General features: G+C 44.4%; 1 protein-coding gene across 4 annotated transcripts in view; it reads right to left on the bottom strand.

Moving 5' to 3' along the window:
• Positions 1-19,902, bottom strand: part of cherp (calcium homeostasis endoplasmic reticulum protein) — a 61,528-nt gene that overhangs the window by 34,567 nt on the left and 7,059 nt on the right. For 2 of the 4 annotated variants that reach the window (XM_055658721.1, XM_055658723.1), the window contains exons 3-4: positions 1,425-1,663; positions 243-380 (exon numbers count right to left, since the gene is read on the bottom strand). In XM_055658721.1, the coding sequence (XP_055514696.1) occupies positions 243-380; positions 1,425-1,663 (377 nt within the window). Of the gene's footprint in view, positions 1-242; positions 381-1,424; positions 1,664-2,558; positions 2,655-19,902 lie in introns of all 4 variants that reach the window. The other 2 variants (XM_055658725.1, XM_055658722.1) reach the window with 2 other exon arrangements.

Below are 19,902 nucleotides of genomic sequence, written 5' to 3'. Positions count from 1 at the left end.
CCAATTACTGCCAGAAACACAGACCAGGGATTGAACTTTTACAGCCTGTTTGCCTTAGCATCATTACAAGATATGATGGAAGCAACTTTAAATCGCTCACTGGGATACAGCCCATCAACTTGAATACCTAAAAATGCAGTGTTTAGCCAAGTTGTAATTTTCATTTCATAGCTAACATAAATATTGATGTTGTTTCTACAATATAAATGCATGTTTCAAAAAGGTAACAAGAGGCATCATACAGAAATAGCATCTTTGGTACAGGTGTCAATAATTGGCTGCAAGAGATTGTCAAATTCAGTCATGTCCAGTTGTGTCTCGGATAGAAGTTTCTGTATTTGTTGCTCCATTGCCAAGGCGATCGCTGCTGTTATCTGCTCCTGGGGAAAAATAAACAGTTTCATTAGAGATGGAAAAGAAATTGTGGGATAAAAAGGGCATTTCTGATGTTGGGATCTGCTCGCTTCCTAATTTTAAATATCTGGAATTTTGACATCCCTGCTGTTCTGTTTCTCTGCAACTCGCATTGTTAACCGCTCTGCACCATACTCCTACCCTCACAAATAATTGCTATCGTGTCCTAACCTTTCAAATCTTGTGGTGAGCAAAACAGGACAATAATGACATAAAAGAGCGGAACTTGGACATTCTACTGGTCTGCGACTCAGATTCAATTTAATTGTCATTGTCAGTGTACAGTACAGAGACAACGAAATGCATTCTCGCCCATGAGCTTTGTTATATACGTTGAATGCAGAGTTTTGTGAAAGGCCCTAGGACACTGGAATTCATCAAGGTGTTACAGACATGTGGTTTGTTGATTCAAATCCCTCAACACTGTTGCGGATCAAAATCTATTGATCTCAATTTTGAAGGTTTTCATGCATGCACAACCCTTTTGGGGAAAATAACTTTAAATTCCTGCAACAATGCATGTAAAATGTGATTTTTAGCTTTAAGATCAAAATGTGCCTTTTTGTTTCGGATGCCCCCATGGGAGGAAATATTTTCTCTATCAAATCAAGTTATGATTTTGTCCTGACAATCAGATCATCCTAAGATAGCACAAAAAGCTGGAGTAACTCAGCGGGACAGGCAGCCTCTCTGGAGAGAAGGAATGGGTCTTGACCCAAAACGTCACCCATTCCTTCTCTCCAGAGATGCTACATGTCCCGATGAGTTACTCCAGCTTTTTGTGTCTATCTTTGGTTTAAACCAGCATCTGCAGTTCCTTCCTACACATTCAGATTATCCTTCACCCAGATTGTTTAGAACATGTGTAGAACTATTGCCTGAGTTTCTAATTGGTACACCGTTGAATGTGGCTGATAACACAAAGGGCTTGTTCCATTCAACTGACTTACTCTCTTGTGTGAAGCCGAGACTTGTGTGAAGCCGAGACCACTGCAACTGTGGTAACTCACCTGTCTTTGCATGAGGAGATGCTGCTCCTGTTGTTGCAGATTCCATAGGCTCTGTTGTATCAACTCCTCCAACTGTGGCTGGCCTGGACCTGGAGGTGTGGGAGGCTGGGATAGGGCTGGAGCAGTAGCTGGGCCTGGCATAGTGGTGGAAGGTGGTGCAGGGAGTTGGCCTGGGATTGGGGCTGGCACGGGGACCTGAGTTGGTGGCTCGTTTTCTTGTCCTGACGGATTGCACAACACTGCAAACAAAAAATAGAACATTGACATCAGATATTCACACATTCATTCATTTACTACAACATTAAACAAACACTCAATTATACTTTCTATAACTGTATTTGTTCTACATTTCTTCTGCAAACAAAACAAAACAGAACGTTAACATAAATTATTCACACATTCTGGCACTCATGACAACATTATACACTCAACTATACTTTCTATCACTGTATTTGTTTGACATTTGTTCTCCAAAAGCTTTTTCAAATCCAACTTGCAGGACACTGCGTGGCTTCTCAAACTCCAAACAACATGAGTGGGAACTGTGATCACACTTGAATAATTTAAATCTCAGTAACATCAAAGTTTATGCCTGACATGATCTCAGGAATCTCTACAAATTTCTAAATACGCTAAGGGCACTATTTTCTCCAGAGATTAGTTAACTCGGAAATGTAACTGCAAAATGCTTGAAATTCTCAACAGGTCAGGCGGCATCTGTAGAGGGAGGAAAAACTGGTGATGTTTCTGAAACAATTATAAGAAGCTATTCCTAGTATTATGAACTTAAAAAATGGGTTTTAGTTCTTTGCTGTCATATTTGCTAATTCTGTAATGCTACAGTGATCTCACGACAATCAGCCCGTATCAACTGAGCTGGCTGGAAGTTTATTATTTCTCACAAATTAAGGGAACTTCAAAAACACATCCTGAAATAATTGTATTCTGGTTCATATTGCATTTACTAAACAAATGCCCCGACTTAAAATGAAAAAAATCAAAACAACTTTGGGCAATGCTACAAAATGGATAATATTGTTTAGCCATATTTTTTTATACACAGGTTAGCAGCAAACAATGGGCAACTGATTAATGTTAAAACCACATCCAAAGAAACTTTTAAAATTAACTTACATATAACAGAGATTACAGTTATGCAGAATTTTGTATTTTTTTCATTCAGCCTGTATCGTCGTCAGGCTTAGATATCACTAGCCTTTTCTATTAAACCTGCGAGAAAAAAGGCCATCAACCTGAGACAGTGGTCACTCAGGATTACAGCTAAATTAGGTCACTGGGTCTGAATATGGGAGAGAGGCCAATAGAATTTTGCGGCAATGTGGCGCAGTTGATAAGAGCACAGCGCCAGAGACCCGGATTCATCCCTGGCCTCAGGTGCTATCTGTGTGAAATTTCCATATTCTCACTGTAACCGAACAGATTTCATCCGGTTGCACTGGTTTCCTCCCATTTACCAAAGACGTATGGATTTGTAGGGTAATTGGCCCCTAGTATATAGGGAATGGATGCAAAAGTTGGATAACAGAATTAGTCTGAATGGGTGATTGATGATCAGCATGGACTTGTTTGGCCGCAGGGCTCGTTTCCATGCTGCGTCTTTCAATCAATCAATTCAACCAACCAATCAATCATCTATCACTTGTGATATCCGTGTTTCAAATGTTTAGAAGGTGGGTGCCTTATGAAATATATTCATTCCTGTCAACATGAAGTAAGAAACATACTTTTTCCAATGTGAACCGAGAACACTGTGTACTGTTTTGCACAATAACCATTAATCTAAAATAATTATGTTTCATTGAGAAACAATTAACTTGCCATTAAAGTGTAAATGTTTGAGTTGTATGGTTTTCAATAATGTTTTTTTTTTTAAGGTTAGCGTAACTTATTTTGTGTTATCTCGAGACGTTACAAACATTATATATGTTTACACAATTAAAGTCTTATTGCTTTCAAACAATTCAAGATTTGATGATAAATCATAACTGAATTAATCACATTTTTCATACCCAGAAGGGAATTTGTTCAGCTTTGACTAAACTGCTTTTGGAAATTATACAGAAATTTTAGCAATATGGACAAAACAGTAATGGGTACGTGCATTGTAAATGGATAAAATTTCAGACAAACTTGTCTTGCAGCCTCAGTTTGCCTTTTCATTAACATCAAATTTAATTAACTATAATATTTATACTGTCCTATCTTTTAGTTTGACTAAGAGCAAACAACTTTTCTAGCTTGTTACCAAACAGCTACACAGTTATTGCACTGACAACACTTGCCACTCTGAGGGTGAAGATTTTTTCCTCATCTCAGTCCCAAATGGCCTATCCCTTATTGTTCGGCTGAATCTAGTTTCTGCATCTAGTTGCCCAGTCCCATCAGGATATTAAAAGTTTCAGAGGTCATCTCTCACATCTTCGAAACTCTGTCAAATGTAAGTCCCATCATGCAAAGTTTATTTATCTGTCAGTGCTGCCTACCCAGAAATCATTCTAGTGAGCCTTTGCTGAGCCTGCGGAGTCAGAGCATCTTTCCTCAGATAAGGAGATTGTTACTGCACATAATACCCATGTTGTGGTCTCACCTATAACCCAGCCCACTAACCCATGAAGTATGTGCAATCGAATATTTTCGGCACCAGCAGGATTGATGTTCCAGCTACTTCAGGGCTACAGACACCTTCTGCCATGTGAGAACTTGTTTATGGACGCATTTCCATTAGCAAATTATTTGGGTTACAAATAGTTCTCAGGAATGGAATCCTGCTTTAATCTGGGGACATCTGTATTGCTATAGTCAAGTCCTCTTGCCTTGAAGACCAAAATACCCTTACATTTCTTAACTGCTAATGCACTTACCTGCATGCTTACTCTAACTTACTAGTGCAAAAGGTCACCTGAATCTCATCTCCCCCTAGCCGAATCCCTTGTCACTCAGAAAATATCTGCCTCTCTGGTTTGCCAAAGTAAATAACCTTGCATTTATCCACATTATACTACTTCTGCCATGCCCACCCACTCAACCTGTCCAAATCACTGCATCCTTATCATGGCTCATACACCCAATCAATCACCGACTTGGACAAAATATATATAAATCTCTCATATAAAGTACTAATATATATTAATGGCAAATACATGCCGACCAAGCACAGCATCCTGCATTACCAAACAAAGCACACTTTGCAATTTGGAAAATGAGTCATTTATTCTTATCATTGCATGGTTTGTTATTTAAGGAATACATGCTACAGAGGGTTTACATTCATAGGAACCATCCACATTATGATTTTCCACAACTTAAGACTATTTATCTTTAAATCCCCAAGTTATAACAGGAGATGCACGTCTCAGGGATGTTTTTCTGCACAAGCATCAAGGAATGCAAGTTGAGAAATATAAAAATTGACACATTTTTTTGTTTCTTTTAGATTTTGTGTTTATTTAATTTCCCTTCACATAAATTCAGTAAAATCAAATTTTATTCAATATCTTGGATTTTTGGATGGTGACTTGGGCATTCCGTAAGGGCGAATATCTCTAACCCCAGCGGCCGTAAATCAGAGATTGCCTATCTTCAGACGTGGTCTCACCCAAACTCTGCAGTATTATTACAAGACTTCCTTCCTTTAGTATTCCATGCCCCTTGCAAAAATGGCTAACACTTATTTGACTTCTAAATTACTTGTTATGCCTACTTGTTGACTTTATGTTTGTTGTGCAAGAACATTCAGTCCTTTCTGAAGCGAATATTCAATAGCTTCACGCAATTTATATAATGTTCTTACTTTTCGATACTTCCTATTGAAGTAAATAATCTTTCATTTCTACTCGTCCTCACATACTCCACAATCCAATAGCTAATCTCTGGGACTGTACTTTAGATTGGACAAAAGGAGCCCCAACCAGTAAGGTCCTACAATGATATATGGCAGTGCATTGTCATATGTGGCAGAGACAGGTGTCTCTCAGATAATTCTGAACATAAATAATAAAAGACTCAACTTCCTATAGTATGGACGTGAATGCTCATGTCTCAGCTACACTGTAATATCATACCAGTTATCTCATAGATACTCTACACTATGAGCACACTGGGCTTATACTTACCAAAGGTTAGATGTTGTAATCATATTGAACCATACACAATTTCATACCTTTACAACTTCACGTTGGACCGAAGCGCCTGTTTCCACACTGTATCACTCTTATGAAAATTGTTATGGGGCCCCACAGGATAGAAGCAGAGATGATATTTCCTCTGGTCTGAATGTCCACAACCAGGGCTCATCTCAAAATGAGGGGTTGGCCACGCAGGACCACAAGGAGACAGTTTTTTTATATTGAGGGTCGGCAATGTTTCTACCCAATTTGAGTGCAGTCTCAGTCATTGAGTAGATTTTTGAATATCAAGGAAATTGAAACAAGGAAATAGAAAACATAGGCCATTCGGCCCTTCAAGCCTAGCCATTCAATAATCATGGCTGATCATGCAGTATCCCGAGTATACCCCCTGATCCCCTTATTCAGGGGCTTAAATATAGCCAATGAACTGGCCTCATTCAGAGAGTTCCAGAGATTCACCACTCTCTGTGTGAAAAATGTTTTTCTCATCTCGGTTTTAAAGGATTTCCCCTTTATCCTTAAACTGTGACCCCTTGTCCTGGACTTCCCCAACATCGGGAACAATCTTCCTGCATCTAGCCTGTCCAATCCTTTAAGAATTTTGTAGGGATTGGACAGGCTAAAAAGGCTGACATCCCAGGAATCAGTCTGGTGAACCACATCTAACTCCCTCTTGGCAAAATCCTTCCTCAGATTTGGAGACCAAAACTGTAATGTGGTCTGGACCCTCAACTGCAGTAGAACCTCCCTGCTCCTATACTCAAATCCTTTTGCAATGAAAGCTAACATACCATTCGCTTTCTTTACTGCCTGCTTCCCCTTCACTATATACGGGCAAGCACAGAAAAGGCAAATGGGAGTTCATCAACAAGGAAAAGGTAACAATTTCATACTCCACAGATGTTTCACAACTGTCTATTATGTTTTAATGCAAAATACTATTATGCTCTGTATATCTTCTATCATAAGATAATGTTATCCATTACATAAACATCACCAACTGTCCTTGTTTCCTTCCCGTTTTTTCAACGTTCTGCTGTTGCTGAAATCAAATCCTACCACTGCTTTCCTTTTCACACTTCAAAAGCAGCTCAGAACCATTTCCATTTTGAATGTGATGCAGGAACGTGGAAGATAGAGGCAAATAAATAAATAAATAAATAAATAAATAGACAAATAAATAGGAGGAAACAGATAACAAAAACAAAGTTTTTAAAAATGCCTGTGGCAATGCTTCTGATGGGGAGGGATAGGAAATAATTATCAATGCGAGTTGGAATTGTGATTGAAGGGAAAAAAAGATCAGTCAAATGGGGTTAGAGACTACTTATTCAAATATACTAAGGTTAAAGCAGCAGCAAATGAACGGAAAAAGTCGGATGGAAAAAGGAGAAAGAGAGAGAATAAAGACTCAATGAAATAGGGTTGGATAAGGAAGTCCAACTGTACAAAGACATTTGATATGTTTTGCAGAAGAGCAGGTTATATCAGTTGAAAACCAAATACTACTCAGTTAAAAAAAAAGACTAATACCAATTATAAAGTAATTGTCTATGTATCAAAAACACTGGCAGAAGAAAACTAGAATGGAGTATTCTTTAGATAATATGAAATTGAACAGTGGTTTTGTTCAGAAGGATTATTGTGCACTAATCACTGAATATTGGCCTTTATTGCAAATGGATACCAGATAAGAAATTATATATAATTATTCAATTATATAGCGTCTTCATGAGTCTACATTTGATATATTGTGAATACATCTGATCTTCCTCCCCCAAAGAGGATTTATTTATGATATAGGAAGTGTTAACAACGTTTCACCATATTAATTACTGGGAAGGAGGTTTGTCATACGAGGAGATATTCACAAAATTATTTTAAACGAATGAGAGGTATCTACATTCTTACAGGGATCGACATATAATACCTGATGGTATTATAATCTCAGTTTCCGAAGCTGACATCACAAGATCCTTCAGGAGGGTGAACCCTCGGAAAAAGTCTGGACCTGATGGTGTAACTGGTGACTTTCTCAAAACCTGTGCGTACCAACTGGCTGGAGCTTTTGCGGACATCTTCAACCTCTCATTACTGAGGTCTGAGATTCCCATCACATTTAAAAGAGCATCAATAATACCGATGCTCAAGAAGAGTCAGCTGACATGCCTCAATAACATCCGTGGTGATGAAGTGCTTTGAGAGGTTGGCTATGGTACATATCAACGATTACCTCAACAAGAATATGGACCCACTACAATTTACCTAATGACAAGAGATCAACAGAGGATGTGATCTCGCTGGCTCTCCACTCTGCATTGGATCACTTAGACAATAAAAGCACACTCATCAGGCTGTTCATAGACTCGAGCTCAACGTTCAACACCATCATCCTCTCCAAACTTTTTACCAACCTCAGGGAACTGGGTTGCTGAGCATCCCTTTGTAAGTGGACACTAGACTTCAAGGCAGTGTGCTCAGCCCCTAATCTGCTCCCTCCATACCCATGACTATGTAACTTGACAGTTCCACAACTCCATCTTTAAATTTGATGATGACACCATAGTTGTTGGACAAATTACAGATAATGACGAGTCATAGTTTAGTTTAGTTATTATTGTCATATACAGTGAATAGCTTTTGTTTGCCTGCTATCCAATCAAAGAAAAAACTATATGCGAATATCATCAAGCTGTCCAGAGCATAGATAAAATAGAAAGAATATAGCATTTAGTGCTAGATATAACAGTGATGTCCAATAAAAGATAGTTCATAGATCTCCAATGAGGAGGATGGGAGGCCAGAACCACACTCTAGCCGATGAGAGGATGGTTCAGTTGCCCGATAACAGCTGGGAAGAAACTGTCCCTGAATCTGGAGGTACAGTGCCCTCCATAATTTTTGCGACAAAGACCCATAATTTATTTATTTGCCTCTGTACTCCACAATTGGAGATTTGTAATACAAAGAAATCGCTTGTGGTTTTGTATTGTATTCTTTGTATTGTATTCAAATTTATTGTCATTGTCTCAATTTGAGACAACGAAATGAATTTCCCTTACAGGCAGTATCATTAAAAAAATCACAAAGAAATAATAAAAATAAATAATAAATAAATAATAAAACATATTAAAAATAAAATTGAAATTGAATTAAAATTAAAAAAAAAGCACAAACACAGAAGGTCCACGACACAACATAACATATATGGCACCAAGGTGAGGAAGGCACCATAGTCCAGCCAGCCTCCCCTCCGTGTTCATCCGTGGTCGGGGCCTTCCGAGCACCCGCAGTCGCCGCCCCGGGTGGCCCGATGTTCAGGCCCTCACGCCGGGCTGGTGGAACGCCGACGCCGAACCCCGACGGTGAGCATCTTCCTCCTCAGCAGCCCGGACCTCCTGATCAGCCGCCTCCCGCTGCCGGAGTCTGCAGCTCCTGAGTCCACAGGTCGAGCCGGGCAGAGTCACAGGACCCCGCGTTGTAGTCAGCGCCGCCCGCGTTGGGAGCTCCGCAAACCGCAGCTCCATGATGTTGGTGCAGCAGGTCCAGCACTCCGGGCTCCAGACGGCGACCACCGGTAAGGCATCGCCAGCCCCGCGATGTTCCAGCGCTGTCCCGCCGCTGCTGGAGCTCCGGTCGATCCCGGCAGGAAAGGCTGCGCCAATCCAGGTAGGTAGGCCGCTGTGGGGGGGGGGGGGGGGCGAGGACGCGACTCGAATAATAGTCGCGTCCTCACCAGGAAGCGGCTGAAGGACGGTATCCCCCGCACCGTGCCCTCTTCCCCCACATAAAAACACCAAAAAAACACAAAAAAAAACACTTTTACATAACTAAATAAACAAAAAAACAAAAAGATACCGGGCTGTAGGTGGAGGCTGCTGGCACCAGCGCCACCGGAAGTGCACATGGTCAGATTTTAATAAAGGCCATTTTTATACATTTTTGTTTAACCATGTAGAAATTACAGCAGTGTTTATACACAGTTCCCCCCATTTCAGGGCACCTTAATTGTTGGGACACAGCAATGTTATGTAAATGAAAGTAATCATGTTTAGTATTTTGTAGCATATCCTTTGCATGCTATGATTGCTTGAAGTCTGCGATTCATGGACATCACCAGTTGTTGGTTGTCTTCTCTGGTGATGCTCTGCCAGGCCTGCATTGCAGCCATCTTTAACTTATGCTTGTTTTGAGGGCTAGTCCCCTTCAGTTTTCTCTTCAGCATATTAAAGGCATGCTCAATTGGGTTCAGATTGGGTGATTGACTTGGCCACTCAAGAATTAACCATTTTTTAGCTTTGAAAAACTCCTTTGTTGCTTTAGCAGTATGTTTGGGATCATGGTCTTGCTGCAGAATGAACCTCCGGCCAATGAGGCATTTGTTTGAACTTGAGCAGATAGGATGCGTCAAAACACTTCAGAATTCATTATGCTACTACCATCAGTTACTACTAGCAGTTGTATCATCAATGAAGATAAGTGAGCCAGTACCTTCAGCAGCCATACATGCCGAGGCATAACACCCCCACCACCGTGTTTCACAGATCAGGTAGCATGCTTTGGATCTTGGGCAGTTCCTTCTCTCCTCCATACTATGATCTTGCCATCACTACGATATGTTAATCTTCGTCTCATCTGTCCACAAGACCTTTTTCCAGAACTGTGGTTGCTATAAGTACTTCTTGGCAAACTATAACCTGGCCATCCTATTTTTGTGGCTAACCAGTGGTTTTCATCTTGCACTGTAGCCTCTATATTTCTGTTCATGAAGTCTTCTGACAGTGGTCATTGACAAATCCACACCTGACTCCTGAAGAGTGTTTCTGATCTGTCGGACAGGTGTTTGGGGATTTTTCTATATAATAGAGAGAATTCTTCTGTCATCAGCTGTGGATGTCCTCCTTGGCCTGCTAGTCCCTTTGCGATTAGTAAGCTCTCTTTCTTCTTAATGATGTTCCAAACAGTTGATTTTGGTAAACCCAACTGTCTCTAACAGTTTTATTCTTGTTTCTCAGTCTCATAATGGCTTCTTTGACTTTCATTGGCACAACTTTGGTCCACATGTTGATAAACAACAATGAAAGTTTCCAAATGGGATGGAAAGACTGCAAGTAAAGACTACGTGATGAGAGGTCTTTTAGACCTGCAGTAAGGAGGCAATTAAACACACCTGATCAATTACAAACACCTGTGAAGCCATGTGTCCCAAAAATTATGGTGCCCTGAAATGGGGGACTATGTATATACACAGCTGTAATTTCTACATGGTGAAACCAAAATGTATAGAAATGGCCTTTATTAAAATCTGACAATGTGCACTTTAACCACATGTGATTTTTTTTCCTATTACAAATCTCAAATTGTGGAGTAGAGGCAAATAAATAAATGATGGGTCTTTGGCCCAAACATTATGGAGAGCACTGTATACGTTTTCACACTTCTGTACGTCTTTGCCTGATGGGTGGGGAACAGGGATTGACCAGGGTGAGACTGGCTCTTGATTATGTTGGCGGCAATGCCAAGGTAGAGTGAAGTGTAAATGGAGTCAATGGAAGGGAGGTTGGTTTGTGCGATGAACTGGGCTACGTCCACAACTCTTGAAGAGGGAGTTCACCTGATTGAATAGTGCTATTACAAAAACCTTGCTCTTAACATTATTAAAACCAAGGAACTTATTGTTGACTTTAGAAGAGGAAAGCAGAGGATCCGCAAACTCATCTTCATTGACGGAGTGAGTCAATTTCAAGTTCCTGTCAAAAAGACATTAGCTTCCCAATAGTTACAATTTGAAAATTCAAATTTTATTTTTTCTTATTTCTGAAGATCCATTTCTACCTTGACTGAAATAACCCTTGGCTGCAGTGTGTTTAGAACAATCAAATGTACTTAAATTCCCAAAAGTAGAACATTGTATTTTTTGTAATAAATCACAAATTACCAGTATCCAAAACATCAAACAAAGAGAACCTTGAGCCAGTGTGCTAAATGAGGCTGATGACTCATGTAGCACTTGAAAATAGTTCTGACAACTAATCCCAAAGAAAGATGATCATGTGCGCGAGAATGCAGACTGCCAAATATTCTGCTGTCTAAATAAGAGGACAGCATTCAAAAATAATATTTTGCTTGCCCTTCACTATACTGAAAAGTGCCAGTTATGCAGTGATGCAGGTTAAAGGTCTCATGACACAAAAGCCTTCAAAATATTGTTTTTTTATTTAAACTGAGAGGCATATTTTTAGTGAAAGCAGTTCAGAGAAGTTTCACAAGCTTGATTCCGAGGGGTTATTTATGCAGAAGTGGTGAGCTTACATTCAGTGGAATTTAAAACTTTGGAACAAAACCTTGTTTGTTGAAATATATAATGCGAGGTGGGAGGTGGCAGGATCTTGAGAAGGTACAAACTGACAGGATATTCATCCTGGTAAGGTAACAATGAACTTGACACCGTTCCACAGAGGAGATTGATCCAAAAGGTACAAATTCATGGGATTCAGATAAATTTAGCAAATTGAATGTGCAATTGTGTAAGTGATTGGAGATAGAGGCCGATGGTAGAGGCTTGCATTTGTGATTGGAGCCCTACGACCAGTGGTGTACTACAGGAATCAGTAGTGGAACTCTTGCTGTTTACTTTACATTCGAACAACCTGAATGTGAATGTAGATCTGATAAAAATGTTTGCAGTATTGTTAATAGTGAGTAGGGTAGTCCTCAGTTACAGAATGAGAGGCACAGTGCAGAAGCTTTTGGAGATGATTCCGATTGATAAGATTTCCTCACATTTGGAAGAGAATGGGCTACGTTGGGCCAGTCAGCATGGCTTTGTCTAGCATAGGTGATGTTTTACCAATTTGATTACATTTTTTGAGGTGACAAAGGTGATTGATGAGGGTAGGGAAGGACGCAGAAAGGTTGATTGAAGTTACAGACAGTAAATAAGGCTGTCAAAACACACAGCAGGATACAGATCAGTTATAAATATCGACATAAATGGCAAAAGGAGTTTGATCTGAGGTATTAAACTTTAGGAAGTCAAACGTAAGAGGAAAGTATACAATTAATGACAGGACCCTTAACAGCACTGATGTCTGATCTTGGAGTCTGAGTCCATAGGATACGTGAAAGTAGTAACACCAGTATATAGAGTGCAGAGCTCTCACCTAACTTTTTTTCTCTGTTGTCAGCCGGGCAACCTAGGCAGCTTTTTAGGTTGCCAAATGACGGTTTAAGTGGTCATTTAAGACGGCTTGCATGAAGCGTGCGATAATGTGCTCGGCCGAAGTGCGTAGCTACCAGTCGGAATTATGCTCAATGAAGCATTCACATATTATTTCTGCTTCAAATAAAGTCACAAATTAAACATATTCACCAATCAAGACATATTTACCACAATGACATGCAGCAAAATTATAATACAGTATCTCAACTCTTTTTACACGTTGCAATGAAAGCAATTTCTATTATTCCTTTCCTCTTCCAAACAAAAATGTGGTTGGATTATTCAGCGTATGATCAACCTGTGTTAATATATCCTGGTAACATATATGTTAACCATGCACTACAGATTGATGCAAGCATGTTTTCCGTGAATGACCGAAAATTATCATGACATGGCCATAGCATGGGTCGTTATTGCTATTGGTACATAAACACTTTCACTTCCCACATAATTTATCCACAAAATATACAGGTTGCAAGGACATTTCTAAATGCATTTTATGATAATAGCTGTTAAAACCGACTATACCCATCTGATATAACACTAACTGACAAGAGATGGCCAAAGGACATAACTGCACTAAATGTTCTTTTGGCAATATGTTTAAAGGTGTCAAACGCCACATTACCGGACATTCAGATTAGATGTGTGTGTTGTGAACAGCAATGAAGATACCCAGTTTGTACGCACCAGATTTAATTTTTTTTATTGATAAACGCTGTTTCCACCATTCCCACTTCAGAATTAACGTTAACATTTCAACTGAAATAACTACTGACCAAATTAGTGATATATATGACCGACTGTAGAAGTAAAACCTGGATAAACCCAACGAATAATTGTGAATGTTCATTAAATAAGTACAGTACTGATACTCCATATTAAGAGCATTAATTTGCCATTAAAATTAATTCTGTAATAACGTGTTAACGGCAGCAGTGACAATCGAACAATGAGGTTTTAATGTTTCACGTGTTCACAATTTAATTAATCCATCTTTATGGATTAAAACAAATAATAACATTGGGAATTAAAACACATTTGATTGCATTCCGTTATCAAACATAGTCAATGTTCGCTCTGAAGACATTTCCAGCGTAGCAGGGGGGGGGGGGGGGGGGGGGGGAATCAGTGCGGGATGGATAGATAGGGGGGTGGGGGGGGGGGGGGGGGGTTGAGTGAATCATCGGTGCGGGATGGATGGATTGATTGAGGGGGGGTGGGGGGGGGGGGGGAGGGGCAAAATTGGGGGGAGAGCGGGGGATGGGGGTTCAGTGCAGGATGAATGGGGGGCAATCAGTGCGGGGGGGGGGGGGGGGGGGGGGATGGATTGATTGAGGCAGGGTGAATTCATGCGTGTTGGTTGGAGTAGGCAAAATTGGTGAGGGGGGATGAGCGCGGATGGAGGGATCAGTGCAGGATGAATGGGGGGGGGGGGGGGGGATGGGGGGGTACAGGATTAATGGGGGGGGGGGTCACTACAGGATGGATGGGTGGGATCACTACAGGATGGATGGGGGGGGGGGATACAGGATGGATCATACAGGGGGGGATCACTACAGGATGAATGGGGGGTTCATTACAGGATGAATGCAGGATAAATGGAGGGGGGGATCACTACAGGAGGATGAATGCAGGATGGGGGGGGATCACTAAGGGATGGATGGGTGGGAGGAGGTACAGGATGGATGGGTGGGATCACTACAGGATGGATGGGGGGGGATCACTACAGGATGGATGGGGGGGGGATCAGTGCAGGATGGATGGGCGGATCAGTGCAGGGTGGAGGGGGGGGGGGGGGATCAGTACAGGATGTCAGACGGCAGTTGGGGGGTTCACTACAGGATGGATGGGGGGGGGGGGATGCAGGGAGGGATTGTTTGAAAGTGGGGGGGGGGGGGGGCGAAGGTGCAGCAGCCGATAAATGGAGGGGGGGGGTCAGTACAGGATGAATCGGGAGATGATGCAGGATGAATGGGGGGGGGCATCAGTACAGGATGAATGGGTGGAGCAGTGCAGGATGGATGGGAAGGGGAGTCAGTACATGTCACTTCCTTTTCTCCAGAGATGCTTCCGGGGGACCAGTTGTAGGGTGGATCTTCGGAGAATCAATGCGAGGTGGATTTATCCGGTGATCAGTGAAAGGATCCGAATAGATTTTTTCGGGATGGGGGGGGGTTTGGCGCCAAACTTGACGGGGACGGGGAGTCAACCCAGGGGACTGTCAGTGAGGACTGAAGAGGCTGGAATGGGTAAATCATTGCCGGATGTTAGGAGTTAGTTTAGGGGCTTTTATGTGAAGGGGGGGGTGGAAGGGGGGCGTCCCCAAGAGACAGGCGGGGAGCGGTCAATGGGGGGGTCGGGCAGTAAGAAAGCAGGGCAGAGGCCGGTGGGGAGGAAGGAAGGTCAGCGCTCCGACCCCGGCAACTACACCTGGCTCGAGGCGCTCCAAACCCCGCTGCCTTAGCTGCCCCGCCCCAGCACCGCCGAGTGCCGCCACTATATGGGGAGGCAGCGCTGGGATCTCAGCGCCAGCGGGCAATGCCTTACCGGGTCACCCGCAAGCTCCGGAGCGCTGTGGCCGCCGACACACAACACCGCGGGGGGTGGCTGGATGAAGAGCCGCGCAGCCAGGGGTAGAGTTGCCGGGGTTGGAGGTCCAACCGGCAGACGGCAGAAGGGGTCCCCCAACTTCGCGGCTCCAAATCCAGCGACGCTCCGCGATGTTCGGTGTGCGGGAGCGTTTGCTTGCCGAAAGCGACCCGGTAAGGCATCGCTGTTCCCCGGAGTATCCCAGCGCTGCTACGCAGCCGCTCCCGACATGAGCTGGGACGTCCGCGCGGGCGGCGCTTGGGAGCGCCTCACAGCCAGGGTGAGAGTTGCCGGAGGAGGTCCAACCAGCGCCGCCCGCCGTCGCCCCTGCTGCTGAGGTTGGGGTCCCGTCAGGTTCGACTCAGAATTAAACCCTCCATCACCCCGACTCCACTACACCACATTGCCGACCCGAAATGTAACATTTTGCCTTTTCTCCAGAGATGCTGCAGACTTTGATCCGCTGTGTCACCTAACTACGCTAAAAATCTTCCATTTTGGTGTCCATCTGGTCAAGGTATAAACCAGTATCTGCATTGTCAAGCCGGGCAAAATGACTGGGCTTTTAGGTTTCCCGGCGGGTCTTTAGGTGGCCATTGGCACCCGGGCAACCGTTAATTTCTAGCCCTGGAGTGGTAAAGGAGATGTAAGCTATGCTGTATGCAGGAACTGCAGATGCTGGTTTACACCAAAGATAGACAAAAAAATGCTGCAGTAACTCAGCGGGACAGGCAGCATCTCTGGAAAGGATAAATGGATGACGTTTCAGGTCGAGACCCTTCTTCAGAAGACATCATCCATTCCTTCTCTCCAGAGATGCTGTCTGTCCCGCTGAGCTACTCCAGCATTTTTTGTAATCTATGCTTGCCTTCATCAGATGGAGCATTGCGTATAAGAGTTAGGAAGTGATGTTGCAGCTTTATAAAACTTTGTGCAGTTCTAGTTGGTTAGGTTTATTATTGTCATGTACTGTGAAAAGTGTATTTTGCACGCTACCCAAACAGATCAGATATACCATACATAAATACTATCAAGTCAAACTCTAGTACACCGATAAAGGGGGAGATACATTGTGCAGAATATAGTTTTCAGCATTGTTGTGCATCAGTTCTATAGACAAAGTTCAATGTTCTAAATGGGGAGTGGTGCATCAGACAGTACGCTAGCTAATGGAAGGACTGTTCAGAAGTCTGATAACAGAGGGGAAGCAGCTTTCCCCAAGTCTGGCGAGCACGCTTTCAAGCTTCTGTACTTTCTGCCGGAAGGGAGAAGGGAGAAGAAGGAATGACCAAGGTGGGACAAGTCTTTGATAATATTGGCTGCTTTACAGGGGCATCGTGAAATGTAGTTGGAGACAATGATAGGAAGTCTGGTTTGTGTGATAGACTGGACTACATCTACAACTTTCTGCAATTTCTTGCAGTCTTGGGCAGGGCTGTTCCCAAACCAAGCAGTGATGCAACCTGCAGTATACTTCCTATGGTGCATCTGTAGATGTTGGTAAGAATTACTGGAGACATGGCAAATTTCCTCAGTTGCCTCAGGAAATAGAGGCATTGGTGTGCCTTCTTATCTATCACGCCAACGTGGTTGGTCCATGGCAGATCATTGGTAATATTGATACCAAGGAACTTGAAGATTGGGGCAAGTACTCCACCGTGCATCCCGAAGTCAATAATTAGTTCCTTTGTGGCGGCACCTGATGACAACCCAAGGTCACAACAAACCATCGGCTCTAGAGGGCAGCGTCTTGGTGTGGGAGGCGCTAGTCACGGGGTCGGTACCTGATTTGGTATTTAAGGTCGGGCAATGCCCGTGTCCTTGAAGGAGTAGGGAGCTGTATTAGAGAGATTAAACACGTCTAGTGCACACAACTCATGTCCGACTAGTTTTTGGTTGCACTCCTGCGAGTCCCCGCTACACTGGTGACCCCAGGCGCCCAGGAGTGTAATCCTGGAAGAGAAATTTGAGGAAACAATGCATTCTGCCGCTGCCGCCTACGAGGCCGACCTCAACGCGGTCTCCCTAAAGCTACTGACATTTTGGACCTCGCAGCCGGTGGTTTGGTTTCGACAGGCCGAATCCCAATTTTACATCCGTGGCGTTACAGCCGACGAGACGCGCTATCAATATGTGGTAAGCGCCCTTGACCAGCAGACGGCCGGTCGGGTCATTCCTTACCTGGATAATCCGCCGGCGCTGGGTAAGTACACAGGCCTCAAGGAGCTGCTGCTCCGGATCTACGGGCCGAGCCGAATGCAACGCACCCGTTAGGTCCTTAACATGGGCGGGCTCGGCGACCGGATGCCCTCGGCACTCATGAGCGAGATGCTCACGCTCATGGGCGACCACCTGCCCTGCCCGCTCTTTGAATTTACTTATCTGGCGGACTATAAGATGCCGGCGTACTGCACCGCAATCTCTGGCTTGGTGCTTGAGGCGTGCCGTTGGGTCCTTCGGGTTCCATCCTCTGTGACGTATCCACGGGTCAGCCGAGGCCTATCGTTCCGGCGGCCTGGCGCCGTCACATGTTTGAGATGATCCTTGGGCTGGCCCACCCACCCATCCAGGCCACGGTCGCTATGGTGGCCACAAGGTTTATGTGACCCGGACTTCGGAAGCAGGTTGCTCGCTGGGCCCGGGCGTGCATCCCATGCCAGGCATCAAAGGTGCAGTAACATGTCTGGACGCCCATTCAAGACTTCGCAGTGCCACGCCGGCGGTTCGATCACGTGGACATCGTGGGGCCTCCGTCCCAGGGCGTTTCACACCTGCATAAGATGGTAGACCTTTTTACGCAGTGGCCGGTGGCCATCCTGCTCACGGACACTTCAACCCAGCCGTGCGCTCGTGGCAACTTGGATTGCCCGCTTTGGGGTTCCACTTCATTTGGGGTTGGTCAGCCATGGCACACCTGTCGGGGACACAGCTCCACCACGCGACAGCGTACCATCCCCAGTCAAATGAGTTGGCGGAGTGGTTCCACCACTGTCTGAAGGCCGCCCTGAAGGCTCGTCTCACAGGCCCTGGGTGGATGGACGAGTTGCCATGGGTCCTGTTGGTGATTCAGACGGCCCCCAAGGAGGATCTGTCATCGTCCTCCGCGGAATTGGTATATGATGCTCCGCTCACCGTCCCCGGGGAGTTTGTCCCTGCTGCTAATGGGTCCCAGGAACCCCCCGTCATCGGTGCTGTTCTGCTTGCGGGAGGGGGTCGGTACCCTGTCTCACATCCCAACATCGCGTCATGGAGTGGCCCCTCCCCATGTGCCACTGATGGGCTGCCCGTACGTTTTACTTCACCACGACTCTCACAGGTCGCCCTTGCAGCTCCTATATGAAGGACCCTTTGCGTGCTGCAGCACGGGCCTACTACGTTCGATTTGGACATGGGAGGCCGGCGTGAAGCTGTGTCTATGTCTCGTTTGAAACCAGCCCATTTGGGCCCAAGCAAGATAGTCCATGTGCTCAACCGCCCCGTCGCGGGCGTCCGCCGTCCAGGGCTTCACGGAGAATCTTCCGAACCGAGCAAGCCCCCGGGGCGTGGGATTGTATCTACGCGTTCGGGCAGCCTCGTTAGGCATCCCGCCCGGTTCGGTGCCCTGGTTCTGGGGGGGGTCATGTGGCGGCACCTGGTGACAACCCAAAGTCACAACGAACCATCGGCTCTAGAGGGCGGCATCTTGGTGTGGGAGGCGCTAGTCACGGGGTCACGATTTGGAATTTAAGGCCGGGCAACGCCCGTGTCCTTGAAGGAGTAGGGAGCTGTATTAGAGAGATTAAACATGTCCAGTACACACAACTCGTGTCCGACTAATTTTTGGCTGGACTCCTGCAAGTCCCCGCTACATCTTACTGACATTGAGGGAGAGATTATTCTCCTGACATTATGTGCTAAGTTCTCCATCTCCTTCATCTATCCCCTCTCATTATTGTTCATGATTCAGCCCACCAGAGTAATGTAGTCTGCAAACTTGTAGATGGAATTAGAGCAAAATGTGGCTATATAGTCATGAATGTATAGGGAGCGCTAGTATGGGTGTTGTGGGCTGAAGGGACTGGTTTCTAGAGGGCTAGTATGGACATTGTGGGACAAATGGATTCTTGGGCTGGCGGCTCAGTCACTCAAGACTGTTGTGCTGGCAGCTCACTCACGGCTGGTGGGCTGGCAGTTGACTCACGGCTATTCCTTGAAATTCCATTTCAAGCAGGGTGCAAGGCCACCAAATTCAAGTGCAGTTTCTTACCACTTCAAACAAGGTGCAAAGCCACCAAATTCAAGTGCAGTTTCATACCACTTTGGGTGCAAGGCCACCAAATTCAAGCAAGGTGCAAGGCCACTAAAGACAGCGAGTCGTCTGTGACAAATAAACTTGACTTGACGTGAAGGGCTTCAGCCCGAAACATTTCCTTCGCTCCATAGATGCTGCCGCACCCGCTGAGTTCCTCCAGCAATTTTGTCTAACTTCGATTTTCCAGCATCTGCAGTTCCTTCTTGAGCGAGTTGTGACCTCTCC

This window comes from Leucoraja erinacea, chromosome 29, assembly GCF_028641065.1.
Source record: "Leucoraja erinacea ecotype New England chromosome 29, Leri_hhj_1, whole genome shotgun sequence".
NCBI lineage: Eukaryota > Metazoa > Chordata > Chondrichthyes > Rajiformes > Rajidae > Leucoraja > Leucoraja erinaceus.
The sequence above is the reverse complement of the archived record's forward strand: the minus strand, read 5'-3'. Positions and strand labels throughout refer to the sequence as shown.